Source organism: Macaca thibetana, chromosome 8 (assembly GCF_024542745.1).
Source record: "Macaca thibetana thibetana isolate TM-01 chromosome 8, ASM2454274v1, whole genome shotgun sequence".
Taxonomy (NCBI): domain Eukaryota; kingdom Metazoa; phylum Chordata; class Mammalia; order Primates; family Cercopithecidae; genus Macaca; species Macaca thibetana.
This window is the reverse complement of record NC_065585.1, coordinates 132,293,004-132,308,995: the sequence shown is the minus strand read 5'-3', so window position 1 is coordinate 132,308,995 and position 15,992 is coordinate 132,293,004. Positions and strand designations below refer to the sequence as shown.

At 38.5% G+C, this 15,992-nt stretch overlaps 1 protein-coding gene across 2 annotated transcripts in view; it reads right to left on the bottom strand.

Moving 5' to 3' along the window:
• Positions 1–15,992, bottom strand: part of TNKS (tankyrase) — a 227,929-nt gene that overhangs the window by 189,395 nt on the left and 22,542 nt on the right. For both annotated transcript variants that reach the window (XM_050801078.1, XM_050801079.1), the window contains exon 2: positions 13,003–13,227. In XM_050801078.1, coding sequence (XP_050657035.1) covers positions 13,003–13,227 — 225 coding nt within the window. The remainder of the gene's footprint in view (positions 1–13,002; positions 13,228–15,992) is intronic.

The following is a 15,992-nucleotide window of genomic DNA, read 5'->3' as shown; positions in this document are numbered from 1 at the left end:
ACAAAGGGCTAATATCCAGAACCTATAAAGACTTAAACAAATTTACAAGAAAAAAACAAACAACCCCATCAAAAAGTGGGCAAAGGATATGAACAAACACTTCTCAAAAGAAGACATTCATACAGCCAATGGACACATGAAAAAATGCTCATCATCACTTGCCATCAGAGAAATGCAAATCAAAACCACAATGAGATACCATTTCACACCAGTTAGAATGGCAGTCATTAAAAAATCAGGCAACAACAGGTGCTGGAGAGGATGTGGAGAAATAGGAACACTTTTACACTGTTGGTGGGACTGTAAACTAGTTCAACCATTGTGGAAAACAGTGTGGCAATTCCTCAAGGATCTAGAACTAGAAATACCATTTGACCCAGCCATCCCATTACCGGGGATATACCCAAAGGATTATAAGTCATGTTGCTATAAAGACACATGCACATGTAAGTTTATTGTGGCACTATTCACAATAGCAAAGACTTGGAATCAACCCAAATGTCCATCAATGACAGACTGGATTAAGAAAATGTGGCACATATACACCATGGAATACTATGCAGCCATAAAAAAGGATGAGTTTGTGTCCCTGTAGGGACATGGATGCAGCTGGAAACCATCATTCTCAGCAAACTACCGCAAGAACAGAAAACCAAATACCACATGTTCTCACTCATAGGTGGGAACTGAACATGAGATCACTTGGACACAGGAAGGGGAACATCACACACCGGGTCTTATTGTGGGGAGGCGGGGAGGGGAGGGATAGCATTAGCAGATATACCTAATGTAAATGGCAAGTTAATGGGTGCAGCACACCAACATGGCACATGTATACATATGTAACAAACCTGCACATTTTGCACATGTACCCTAGAACTTAAAGTATTTAAAAAAAAAAAAAAAGAACTACAAAGACCAGTCTTTGAGTCTTTAATCTATATTTCCTGTCTCCTAATACTGGGAATATGAAAAGCTATGAGAATTCTACTAAAGCTAATAAGATGAAGAAATCACTAAAAGAACGTGCATGAGTCTTTTGATCCTCAAAGGGCAGATAATGTTCACAATGCTAACAGAACACATTAAAGGAAAACACAAACCAAAAAAAAATTTAAGTATTGGGAATTAATAAGTCTTCCTCTGTGGAAAGATTTCAGGCAACAAGCTATTAAAAATAGCCTATTTCCCTAAATTTTGGAACTATACTTGCCAGCAGTAGGGGCAAACAATGTCATCTCAGAAATAACTGTGCATATCTTAGATAATTATTTTCTAATTGTTAAAGTCCACCTGGCTTTTACTGTTAAATCTTAAAATGAGTCATATAATATATTCAATTTTTCACATGGAATAGCTGATTCATTTTAATCTTTAAAAATGTATCCTAAGCTAGTTGTTAGAAAGCACTTGAAGCAGCAGCCCTCAGACCAAAAACTGCTTTCCTGAATTTCCACAATGTAATTAAAACGATAATGTTATTTCTCTATATACTGCTTTTAACCTAAGAATAATTGTCAAGCAGAAATCTTATTATTCCAATGCTGGTGAAACACCAAATACTTTTGCTACTTTAACTGATAAATTAGACTTCACCAAACTGAAAAACCTCGCTTGTATAAAGATGCCATCACGAAAATGAAAGGCAAAGCAAAGATTGGGAAAGAGCATTCACAATACACACACCCAACAAAGATCTGCTGTTACAGCACAAAAAGAATTCTCACAAATCAGTACTAGCAAAAAATAAAAATGAAACCAAGATGATCAAAAGATATGGACACTTCACAAAAAATATACATGAATGACCACTGTACATAAAAATATTCTCAACATGCTCAGCCATCAGGGCAATGCGGCTTCTTTTACAGTCCAATATGCACTTAGCATTCCACCCAGCAATTCCACTCTCAGGGATCCATCCAAGAGAAGTGAAAAAACATGTCCACACAGAGACATACATCCAGCGTTATAACAGTTACAAACTGCAAACAAGTGAAACCACCACCAACTGTGCTACAGCCATACAATGAAACACCATACAACAACAAAAAGGAACTACCGATATGCACACACAATATAAACTGACAAACGTTTAGTCAAACGGACCTACGAGGGAAAAAAGACAACTCTATTAACTAGAATCATACATGAAATGGAGTAAATTACTACTAAGCTTACAGAAATAAAAGATTATAAAGGAATATTATGAACAACTAAATGAGAAAACTGGATAGCCACATGCAAAGGCAAGAAGTTGGACCCTTTATGTCACACCATATCCAAATATCAACTCCAAATGCATCAGACCAAAATGCATTTGAGTTACAACTCGTAGATGAAAACAGAGTTAAACCATGATCTAGGGTTTGGCAATGGATTCTCAGATAGGATACCAAAGCATAGGCAACGAAAGCAGAAACAGACTTTTTAATGTTAACCATTAGTCAAATCACCAAAATGTAAAACTTTTGTGTGTCAAAGGACAATATCAAGAAAATGAAAAGACAACACATAGAATGGGAGAAAAGATTTGCAAATCACTTTTCTAGTAAGAAACTTTATTGTAACTCAATAATGAAAAGACAGTCAATTTAATAATGGACAAAGATATGAATAGACATTTCCCCAAAGAATACATACGAATGGCAAACATGCACATGAAAAGATGCTCAACATCATTACTCATCAGGCAAATGCAATTAAAACCACACTGAGGTTCTGGCACAGAGTAGGCATTTTACTCGGAGGAGGCACAGAGGTTTATTATGCCAGGGATACGGTGCAAAGTAAGGCAGAGAAGGTTCCTTGTTTATATTCAGGCACAGAGTTGGGAAGAGTACACAGATGGCAAACAAGTAAATGTATGATTAAATAAGGATATAATTCCAGGTAATAAGTGCTATGGTGTAAAATAGAACATGATAAAAGAGTAATCAAACAAACAGGGCAGGGCAAGAAATTATGACAGCTTTGTCAGGGCACAACTCACATGAATTAACATTATTAGTGAAAAATCTGGGGAAAGAGTAACCCAGGCAGAACAAGTCGGTACATCACAGAGACAAAAAGGCCATTGTAGCTGGAAGGTGGAGAGAAAGGGAGAGAATGACAGGGACACGAGGATGAAGTCCATGATGTAGGCGGGAGTCAGACCAAGAAGGGCCCTGATGATGAGTATGGGTGTTATTTAAGTATACTTGGAATTCTGTGGAGCATTTTTAAACAGGTACATAGTGTGATGTAATCATGGTCAGCTTGGCGAACACACAAGTTGGGCAGTTGCACAGGGTTCCAATGCTCTGCTGTCACCATCTTAAATTCTTAATAATCTTACCTCCTTTTTTTTTTTTTGAGATGGAGTCTCGCTCTGTCGCCCAGGCTGGAGTGCAGTGGCACTATCTCAGGTCACTGCAAGCTCCGCCTCCCGGGTTTACGCCATTCTCCTGCCTCAGCCTCCCGAGTAGCTGGGACTACAGGCGCCCGCCACCTCGCCCAGCTAGTTTTTTGTATTTTTTTAGTAGAGACGGGGTTTCACCGTGTTAGCCAGGATGGTCTCAATCTCCTGACCTCATGATCCGCCCGTCTCAGCCTCCCAAAGTGCTGGGATTACAGGCTTGAGCCACCGCGCCCGGCCAATAATCTTATCTCTTAACTTGTATTTTGTACGCAACATTCAATGGGACAATGAATGCAGCATGCACATGAACAGAGGAGACATGATGGGTGGCAGTATATGCATACAGAATTAATTCAGAAGAGTCTGTGGACAGTTATAGAAACATATTATCAGAAGACTTCTTTCAGAAAGAGTATTAAGGTCTCCGTTGAAGGCATAATGAGATGTTTCAAAGAATATTAACAGTAATCAATTTTCGAAGGGATCCAGAATCAAAATCAAGCTCCATTTTTACTCTTCTCTTCCTCACCCACCTGCCTCCGAGCCCCACTATATCCATTTACTCTCAGTTGTAGATTCCTCTCTGGGAGTGGCACCTATGTACAGTGGTGAGGCCCCAGGGGCCAAGTCCATACTAGGAAACGTCTCTGAGACCAAAGCTGACTGATTAAGGGTCAACATCTAACTCAAAGTGGGGCATCAGATTCTATCTCAGGGTTAGCAACAAGAGTGGACTTGAAGTCAAGACAGAGCAACTTTAAGGGAGGACTCTAATGAGAAGGCTGACATACCTCTGCAGCTGAAGTTCTTGGAGCTGGCTTGGTTCTTCACTTCAAAATTCTTGGTTTTCCTGAATGGTTCGTTTCTGCCTCCAACTGTACATGCAGTATTTACTATAACTTCAAATATTTACCTGATCCTTTACAAAGGACCTCTAGTTTATAAACAATACCTTTCATTAGCTAACTCCACTACTAGGTTCTAGACCCTCCTAGTCTAGCTGATCCTGCTGCCACCCTTGGCCCAGAATTTATGTCCTGCTTCCAGTATCCTACTTTCTGATTAAATTTATTCAACTGAAAGTAGATTGTTGTTTCATTAATACAGGTTTCAAGGCTTCTCATTGAGCAAAATCTCTAGCTATAGAATTTTTCTCATGTCAATAAGTTCAGTAGGAGCAGGGAAATAATTCTGTTTTCAGTCACAAATACCAATAGGACAAATTCCCATACCAATCGAGTTTGTCATATATTCAATTATCTATGACAATAAAATCCATGATATGCTAAATGTTGTCATCTTTCCCCACTCGGATTAACCTATCCCTCTCAAGTTGGATAAGCTTCTTCTTCCTAGTCTAAGTTGAAATAAGACTATGGGGTTTCAGTATCACTTTTCCGTTGTTTTCTTAGTCACTAAAAAACTACAGGCCAAACAGCTTATTAGAGATTGAATAGTCTCAAAGCACTTCTTACGGTAAACCTTTATAATGGCCACTTGTTTCAGAAACAGATTCACCATAAACATAGATCTTACAATCTGCCCAAAGTCATAGGAATTAAAAGGTAGAAAAGAAAGAAATTTTCGGGCCCTAGTTAGTCTTCAGGTCAAACTAAAATGTTTAATCATACCTCATACTGCAGACAATAAAATTCCCATTTTTAGACACAAGAAACAATTTGGGGCCAAGCGTGGTGGCTCACGCCTGTAATCCCAGCACTTTGGAAGGCCGAAGCGGGCGGATCACGAGGTCAAGAGATCCAGACCATCCCAGCTAACACTGTGAAACCCCATCTCTACTAAAAATACAAAAAAATTAGCCAGGTGTGGTGGCAGGCACCTGTAGTCCCAGCTACTCGGGAGGCTAAGGCAAGAGAACGGTGTGAACCCAGGAGGCAGAGCTTGCAGTGAGCCAAGATCGTGCCACTGCACTCCAGCTTGGCAACAAAGCAAGACTCTGGCTTGGAAAAAAAAAAGAAAAAGAAACAATTTGGTTGTCAAGTTACATGTTTTTCAAACATTTTTTATGTGGCACCTGATGACAAAGATTACAAAGGAAATGTTCAGTTTAAACAAATGTATAAGGACAAGGACTCTGCACACCTAATTTGACACAAATTTTTTTTAATTTTCTTAGTAAGATAATTTACCACAAATCTCAAAATACTTCAAAAACAATCATGTAGGCACAAATATGAGTCCACTACCTTATCTGCTTTTTTATAATTATTTTAGGAATACTTACAAGTATTATTCTTGTCTATCTGCCAACATAAAGAAACTGCTACTTATCCCAAGTGACCAAATCTTTAAGCATTTCCGAGAAAGCAGTTTTAATTGTACTGAAAACAATCTACTGCTCTTTTCAGGAGATGCTCAATCTAGATAAATTTTGCAAAACTGTTGTGAGATGTTTTTATATGTTTGCTATTGCTGCTCTAACAAATTATCACAAATCCAGTGGTTTAAAGCAGTGACAACAACAAATTTATTATCCTACAGTTCTGGAGATCCTAAATCTGACACAAGTCTCATTGGGCTAAAATCAAGGTGTCGGCAAACCCCGTCTCTACTAAGAATACAAAAACAAAATTAGCCAGGCGTGGTGGCTGGCGCCTGTAGTCCCAGCTACTCGGGAGGCTGAGGCAGGAGAATGGTGTGAACCCGGGAGGCGGAGCTTGCAGTGAGCCGAGATCGCGCCACTGCACTCCAGCCTGGGCGACAGAGCAAGCTTCCATCTCAAAAAAAAATAAAAATAAAAAAAGTAATCAAGGTGTCAGCAGGGCTGAATTCCTTACAAGTGACTTTGATGAAAACCTGCTTCCTTGCCTTTTCCATCTTCCTGGGGCTACTCCTATTCCTTAGCTCACAGAACCCTTTCTCTCTTTTCAAAGCCAGCAATGGTGGCTTGAATCCATCTGAAATTATATAATCTGACTTTCTCTCTGCCTCACTCTTCTACTTCTAAGGAATCTGGTGATTACTTTGGGTCCACCAAGACAATCCATGATAATCTTCCCATCTCAAATTAACTGATCAGCAACCATAATTCCATCTGTAACCTTATTTTCTGTTTGCAATGTAAAGTAACATTCCCAGGTTCCAGGAATTAAGATGTGACGATCTTTCAACCATTACTTGCTTACCACGTAGAGCATGTTACTTCTTATAAAAAGTTTTTAAAGTATAACATTATATTTATATGGTTCTTTCTAATGTGAGATCCAACAGTACTCTCCAGGTACGCCAACTCCTATTTCATTGTTCTTTGCAGCAGACCACAGTGGCCCTCAATTACTCTAAGAGGAACAAAGTCTTCAGACGTCCCTATTGCTGATAACTCCATATCTTAACAGCCCATAACTTAACATGTCAATTGGATTATTTACCACCTAACTTCACACACACACACGTTTTAGATATAAATTATATAGACTACATTATAATTTAAATATAAATTCTATAATACTGGCTGCTTTAACATTTTTTCTGAACCAGGATCTTATCTGGGTTGATATATTACATTTGATTGAATGAATCTGAGTTTTATCTAGTTGAATAGTCACAAGCTAAGGTATGTGCCTTACTTTTCTAAGGCAAAGGAGGGGGAAGAAGAGAAAAAGCTTAATTTTGTTTTTGCTCTCTCTCTGAGCAGAATCATAAAATATAATTTTATAACAAGCAGTCCCTAAAGTATAAATAATGGGGAAAAAAAACTAGCAGAAATCCTATTACATATTAAATAATTAACTGAAGTTCTGAATTGGGATGGGAAAAATGGGAATTACAGTAAATTGCTTTTATTAGTTCATTTAGATAACCAACTTTAATTATGGTATTAAGTGATACTATCTTTATAAAGTCAGCTTAATCTCCCCTAAGAAGCCAATTTGCTTACTTTTTAGAAACATACCATCAGATCTCTATTTTTTCTTGCACTTTCAGTAAATATAAAAGTAAGTGGAACAATATAATGTAATACAAGAAGCAAATTATTTCTAATCATGTTATTTCACAATCAAAGCAGTTGCCAACTACTGAGCATATACTTTCTAATTATTATACATATAATATGCAGATATTGTACAAGGGTGCTTCACATATATTATCTCACTTAATCCTCTTAACAATTGTATGACATACAGCTATTACCCTCATTCCCATTTTAATACTGAAAGAAGTAAGTAACTCACTCAAGTACCAGGTCTCTTTGACTCCAAACACTATTATATAATGCCATTCAGCTAGAAAACAGAGTTTTTTTTTTTAAGTCCTAATTGTTAGATTTTAAATAGCAGTTTGAATTTTGGGCTCCCAAGAAAGATATTCAGTGAGGATTCCCTCAGTCTCTGCATATAAGAAACATTAAACCAAGAATTGTTCGAAAGTATAGAGAAAGAAAGTTGCAGGAGCTTTGTTTCTCTAAAACAATGTCACTTGTTCGATTCAGCCTTTCTTACTTCCAAAAGGCTACAGAACTGTTCTTTATCAAGGAAATTACAACTTAATCCTTTTCTTCCAGTAGTCTTTAGAAGGTATTCCATTGTCTTCAAGCTGTCAATATTGTAAATGAAAAGTCCTTTGCCTAATTTTTTTCCCTCTGTAGGCAACTTATTCCTTCTTTCTGGAAAAGTGCAATACATATCTTACTCAGTTTATCCTTTCTCATCAATCTCATGTGGAGCTCCTTAAGCCTTTTCAATCTCAAGATAGGTTTTTCTTGCTTATCATTTGTTTAATTATTACTGATCTCTTCCATCAGACTTTTTTTCTTTTTTCTTTGCCTCTGAAACTCATATCATGTGTAAGGTTTAAAATGACGTTGACATTCCTAGATTTATTTACCTTTTTCTTCATGATTTCCATGTTTTAACATTTTTCTCTGTACATCTCACACGTAAGCTTCCAGGCTACTAACATGGTCTTTAATTCATCTACTAAATTCTTTCCTCTGAAAAAAAAATTAGGTGGTGGATTTTTTTTTGTTGTTTTGGTTTTAAGTTTTGGCCCCAGGAAATATCTTCCCCACTTTATACTTTAATTTCCCTGGAAGATATTATTTTTTTAATTCAGGTATTTATCTGGCTCCTTTAGCAGTCCTGAATATGTATTCTGATTGTTGTCTTAATTATCCCTTCTGGCTGAGATGGGCTGTCATTTTTCACTTGGTTTGCTGGGCTTCATGTCTAGATGTTGGGGTATTCCACAGTGAGAATCCCACATGTGTTAGAACACCACACATCTCTTTTATCTTTAGAATGATTTGCTGTGGACACCAGTAAGCTGTCTCTTCCCCAATGAGAGGCACCTAGAAGAGGCCTCCAAAGGGAACATACTCTGTCTCCTTCACCCTTGAGAACTGTAGGGAATAAGGAGAGATGGGGATGTGGTATACATGTAAACTGTGTGAGGGCAGTGAGACTTAAATAAAGATTCAAGAGATTTATCAATCTAGAAGCCCCATCCTGCAACTTCAATTTAGCAACCTTCTCAAGATCTCTGTTATCAATTATAGTCATCTGCAAGTAACAGAAACCATTGTCTATCTTAGACTGAAATGACAGGAGAGTAGAGGACCAACCTTAGAAACACATAAGAAGCTGTAGAGCTCGGAGGAGGAAGCACAATTGTCTTTTAGTAGGAAACATTATGACCAGGCCACCGCCCACACTGAAGCAACAATCTGCTGCTATAAATGATTCCTTACTACAGCTAAGATTTTTGTATTCAAAATTCTACATTTACAGAATGAAGTGCATGATTAGACAAACCAAGGCTATCCCCTGACTGCCGAGAAGTAGAAGGAAGGAAGACGTGACGCTACCAGTTTCTGCATTCCTCTCAGTAAGGAGTGCCCACAGTTTAAAAATCTCCAAATCAGAAAAAGAATTGGACACTAGCTACTCAAAAACAAAAAATGGAAAGAAAAAAAAAATCACAAATGTCCCAGATCATCTTTTTTTTTTTTTTTTTTTGAGATGGAGTCTTGCTCTGTCGCCCAGGCTGGAGTGCAGTGGCGCGATCTCAGCTCACTGCAAGCTCCAGCTCCTGGGTTCACGCCATTCTCCCGCCTCAGCCTCCCGAGTAGCTGGGACTACAGGCGCCCGCCACCACGCCCAGATAATTTTTTGTATTTTTAGTAGAGACAGGGTTTCACTGTGTTAGCCAGCATGGTCTCGATCTCCTGATCTCGTGATCCACCCACCTCGGCCTCCCCAAAGTGCTGGGATTACAGGCATGAGCCACCGCACCCGGCCGACTCCCAGATCTTGTATCAGACTCCATGAAAGGTATGCTTATAATTTGCTTTTAAAATGAAATTCTCAAGCACTAACAGTCTCAAAACAGTCTCAAAAAACCATACAGGCTGGGCACAGTGGCTCACGCTCAGCTACTTGGGAGGCTAAGGCACGAGAATCACCTGAACCCAGAAGGCGGAGGTTGCAGTGTGCCGAGATCAAGGCACAGCACTCCAGCCTGGTGACACAGCAAGACTCCGTCTCAAAAAAGAAAAAAAAATTCATATAGCATATATTCAGAAAAGCTGTTTATTTTAGTGTTTTGGAGACTATATTCGAAGGGCAGAGAGAAGCAAAGATAAATGTGTAAGTTCTAAAGGCAGAAAATGTGTTGATTTCTGAGGTAAATTCAATTCAACATTATAGTATAAAAACTTGCACCATTCCTAAGACCTCAGTCTTAAATAGTTTAATTATATAAGCATTTCAAGGTGATTTTAAAAATAATCTCAGTTTGAATTTTCTTCTTTTTGATGGTAAATAGCATCTATGAAACAAACACATGGGTGTTCAAGATTTCTAAATGGACATTTTTTTTTTTTCTGAGACGGAGTCTCACCCTGTAGCGCAGGCTGGAGTGCAATGGCACCATCTCGGCTCACTGCAAGTTCCACCTCCTGGGTTCACACCATTCTCCTGCTTCAGCCTCCCAAGTAGCTGGAACTACAGGCGCCCACCACCACGCCCGGCTAATTTTTTTACATTTTTAGTAGAGACTGAGTTTCACTGTGTTAGCCAGGATGGTCTTGAGCTCCTGACCTCATGATCCACCCATCTCAGCCTCCCAAAGTGCTGGGATTACAGACATGAGCCACCACCCCCGGCCCTAAATGGACATTTTTAAGAAATGTCAATAGAGGACAAACAGAGGAAATGGGAATTCTACACTACACAGTAGCATAATTCAGGCTGAGATTTTAGCACCAACAATGAGAACAGTAATTAATAATGGCAATTAACATTCACTGAATGTGCACTCTACCTCGTACTCTTCTAAATACTTTATATGTACTAGCTTATCCTCTCAGGAACACTGTGAAGAATAGTATTCCCATTTTACATACAAGACAGAGGTCAAGAAAGTGGTCCGTGGCCTCACAAAGCTGGAAACTGGTGGGGTCAGGGCATAAACCCAGAGCATGTGCTTTACAGCAATCTGCCCTGATGTCTCCCATAAGCTGGTGGTAATGTGGCTTGCCTGGGCTCTAGCTTTTTAAAAATATCAAATGTGTTTGCTATTCTACCCCACATACAGAGATATGATTAATCTTTATAAAAATCAGGTCAGTATTTCATCATCTAGGCAAAAACCTTTTAAAAATCTATTTTGTATACTAATCTCTCAAAAACTATTAGACTCCAGCAAAAGGAAAAAAAAAAAAAAGGCTTCCAATTTTTTTTTAATCCCAAAGTAGAACTCTACCTTACAGAGAAAAACCTCAGAATTCCTTAACCATACTCAAAATCCAGAAAGTAAGATATATAAGCTATTACAGGTTTCAGTGAACCTGAGAATAAACCTCCTAAGAGGTTTCTGAAAGCTAATTAAGTATACCAGGGTTTACAACCAATTTTGACTCCCATAATAACTATGATACATACTTTAATAGCAACTATATCCTCATTTATATTTTGAGTATAGTTTCAAAGGTGCCCTTCCCCTTTCCTCAACTTTTATAAGGTACAAGAACTTAAACAGAAGGAAGACAATATGTGCCAAAGCCTACTGAGAATTGAGGAAGTAGAGTGCTGCAGGGATCCATTCATTAAAAATTCAAGCCCGATATCTAGTCCTTTATTTCAATAGAACCTAGATAAAAAGAGCATTTGCATTATGGACTTTTGAAAGGGGGATTAGGAGGAGGAGGACAGAAATACTAATTTCAATAAGACATTCAAAGGACTGATAAAATGAAAACTTCGGAGGTAGAGGCAGGAAAACAGAAGACTGAAGACTGGAAAGGATAATATTTTAACAAAGTGAGAACAGTATAAAATTCTGACTAATGACTGAGAAAAATCCAGTGGCTGTGACAACAAGGTGAAGCAAGAAGCAGTGACAGCAGAGAAGTTGAAAGTCTAGAAGACTACGTAGGAAATACATTCCAAGCTCAATAATACTTATCATTTACAAAAGCAAGTAACATAAGAGGCTTTGTAGTCAGGGAGAGGATGTTATAAGTTGAAGCTTCTCGAGGTAGTTTTATGTAATGACTTGGTCCAGGATGTGGCTATGTTAGTGAGAGACTTAGGAAGAAATGGGAGAGTCAATTGAAACTGGAAGATGTGAAAAAGCGGAAAGGAGAGGATATCCAAAGGTCATGCTAGTGATGCTGAAGTAACAAAGGATAATGACAGAGAATGTGATTTTTTTAAAAATAGTTTTATGTCAGGCATTGCAATAATTTGAGGAATATTGAAAAATATATTAGAAGCTGCAATAGATGGCTATGAGGAGGGAATAATCTTAATCATTATTAAGCACCACCACTATATCTTTTAAAATGGCATATCTATTTTAGTTGCATCATTAAAGAACTGATTATGCTAAAGTGGATGACATCTGGGAAGACAATTATGTAAATCAACCTGCCACAGCTAAACAAACATCCACTATCTCAAGTATCAAGAAATAGATGACACACTCAACAGAAATTATACTTGCCCTCTAGAAGCTTTAGATTTCAAAATAAAAAATTATATACAGCAAAGTAAAATGGGAATATATATATGAGAGAACAAAATGCTGACTGAATACAGCTTCATTTCATCTAGATACCTAAAATGATTGAAAAGTCCAATTTGTTTGAAATTGCTTTTTCTCATGACTGTGGCACATGTTGAAAACATTAAGTTCTGAACTACTGTATTCAAAACACTCAAAACCCCATGTAAGGGGGGACTACTGTACTAGATGACTTTCCTTTAATCAACCTCAAGTGTTCAAATGTCATCCAACTCAGTAGAATTTGTACTTTATAATGGCTGTCATTGATGGTTAAGATAGAAAATGTCCAGTCTTTAAAAGAGACTATAAATTAACTAAATCTGACAATAGTAATCCATCAAAATTGAGTTTCACTCAGCTGGCATTTGACTGCATTTGGAAAGTTAATGTTGTGAATCTTCCCCTAAGTAACTTTAGATTACCATCTCTCTATTTACCTTTTGATGGAAAACAACTGCTTCTAGAAGAAGCAATAAACCCCTCCTTACCTATTCTGAGGAAACACTATTTATACTACAAGAAAACATACGAATGAACCTTTATTTAAAATTTAGATATTATCAAATGATACTTACCAATGCACACATCGATTTTCCCTTTAATAGCAGCTTCATGCAGAGGTGTATAGTTCCAGTTATCCCTGGCATTTGGATCAGCTCCTTGGCACAATAACAGACTCACAACCTCAGCATGGCCAAAAGAACAGGCATTATGAAGCGGGATGAGACCTCCATCATCACGAGCATGGACGTTAGCACCCATCTGTAGTAAGTGTTCTACAACATCCTTCCTTCCAAAACCTAAAAAGAAAGGGAAAAATGTCTTGTATATAGATTTGATTTTGTAAAAAGAACCATTGGAGTATCTGTAACAATATCAACAAGAATGAACAACTGAAGTATTGCACTCTATAGTAAATGCAGTAAAACAAAAGAAACATTAGCTTCATTCAAACTGACTCATTTCACAGAATTTAGAACTAAGGAAGCTCTTCCTTTAGTCTTTGGGCTGTTCATTCAAAAACACGTTTTCTAAACACTTAATATGTGCTGTGCAACAGTGCTAGAAACACAGAATAAATATGACAAGACTTGTCCAGGAACTCACTTTCCCCTCATGCTTCACAAGACAAAACTGTATATAGAAACTCATCTCGGCCGGGCGCGGTGGCTCAAGCCTGTAATCCCAGCACTTTGGGAGGCCGAGACGGGCGGATCACGAGGTCAGGAGATCGAGACCATCCTGGCTAACACAATGAAACCCCGTCTCTACTAAAAATACAAAAAAATTAGCCGGGCGAGGTGGCGGGCGCCTGTAGTCCCAGCTACTCGGGAGGCTGAGGCAGGAGAATGGTGTAAACCCGGGAGGCGGAGCTTGCAGTGAGCCGAGATAGCGCCACTGCACTCCAGCCTGGGCGACAGAGCAAGACTCCGTCTCAAAAAAAAAAAAAAAAAAAAAAAGAAACTCATCTCTACATTCATAGAAACAAAGGTTATTTAAATACTGCTGATACGCCAGGTGCAGTGGCTCACACCCTCACAGCACCATGTGAGGCCGGGGTGGGCAGATCACCTGAGGTCAGGAGTTCAAGACCAGCCTGGCCAACATGGTGAAACCCCATCTCTAATAAAAATACAAAAATTAGCGATGTGTGGTGGCAGGCACCTGTAATCCCAGTTACTTGGGAGGCTGAGGCACAAGAATCACTTGAACCTGGGAGGCAGAGGTGGCAGTGAGCTGAGATCACACCACTGCACTCCAGCCAGGGCAATAGTATAAGACTGCATCTCAATAAAATAAAATAAAATACCACAAAATAAAATATAAATAAATAAATAAATACTGCCGATAACCGAATCTAAGACAAATCACAACACACAGCACTATATTAGGGAAATTGGGGGTGAATGTATGGGTATGAGAAATACGTGGTGAATGCTTGGTCAAAGGGAATTTTGAAAAGAACTAAAGATGATGCCAAAATATCTATTCTTGGGGCTAGTCGTCAAACAAGATGAAATGGGTGGTGAACTGAAACAATTCAAGCTTGGATTCATTGAGTTTGAGGAAACAATACGGCAAATGAGTGGGAATACAAGCACTTGGAAATATAAAACCAGAATTTTATAAGAAGTATCAGTTTTCAGACAAAAATGGGGGTTTAGGGGAGTCAGAGTCTCAAGCAGTCTAAGGATGAGGTAAACACTTAGAAAGGTAAGAAATATTAAGAAAGTACAACATCATGGAAGTCAAGGAACAACAACATTACGCAAAGTCCAGTATCATGAGGATTTAATGAGATCAATGGAGAAGAAAAAAATGGCCACTGGTAATTTTAAACAGTTTTAGTACAGTGGTAAAATTACAAACTAAATTGCAATGGGTTATAAAAGGAAACTGCAAATATATTAGCATTTTTATCTTCACAAGCTAGAATCTTAATTACTGATTCTTTCCCACTTTAAATTGTATTAGGTATCACTACCTCTACTATGACTGTGTAATATTGTTAGAAAAATGGCATCTTAAATAAAAATAAGAGACAGTAAAAGAGTCACATCTTCCTCCATTGTGTGCATACATCAAATAAAAACCACGTGGAAAAGAGTAAGGGGAAAAAAAGAAATTTATCTCAAGAGAAGTCTTCCATGCTATCTATAGAAATTCATTCATTCCAGAAAAGCAGGCTCTGAGAAAAAGTCTCCAAAGTAAAGCATACATTTCCACAGATATGTATCATAAAGTCAGAATGAGGTTTCCATGGAAAATATCCTTCAAATTAAGCTGATAATTTTAGGTGAAAAGGTCAATTTTGTATTAGTAATTAGATCAGTAAAAGCACAGGGTACATGCTCCAGTAAATTGTCAGCATCTCACCAGGGTTCTTGGTTTTGTTTTTTAAATACCTGCAGAACTTTACGGATGTTAGGTTTTAATTCTCTAACTTCAACTTCCTTCCCCCTACCATCACAGCGCTACTCTCCCACTGGGCCATAAGTGCTGTCCTGACCCAGGAAGGTTGAATTATTCTCCTTCTCTATGGATCTGAATAAAGCCTAAGTGCAAACTTCCATTTCCCTAATCAGCACAAGCCCTTGAGAGCAGCCATGGGAGCTGAGTCCTGCAGAGCCACAGGGCTGGAGCCGCCCAAGGCCTTGGGAGCTGACCCCTTGCATTGGTGTGGCCTAGATGTGAGACATGGAGTCAAGGGACATATTTTGGAACTTTAAGATGTAATGACCGCCCTGCTTGGTTTCGGACTTTCACGGAGCCTGCAGGCCCTTTGTTTTGGTTGATTTCTCCCTTTTGGAATGTGAGTATTTAGCCAATGCCTGTACACCCATTGTATCCTGAAACCAACTGGCTTTGATTTTACAGGCAGAAGGGACTTGCTTTGCTTTGAACTGTAGACTTTTGAGTTAATGCTGGAATGAGTTAAGGCTACTGGGGACTGTTAGGAAGGCAATATTGTAATTTGAAATGTGAGAAGGACATGAGATTTGAGAGGGGCCAGGGAGTGAAAAATATGGTTTGGATTTGCGGCCCCACCCAAATCTCATGTCAA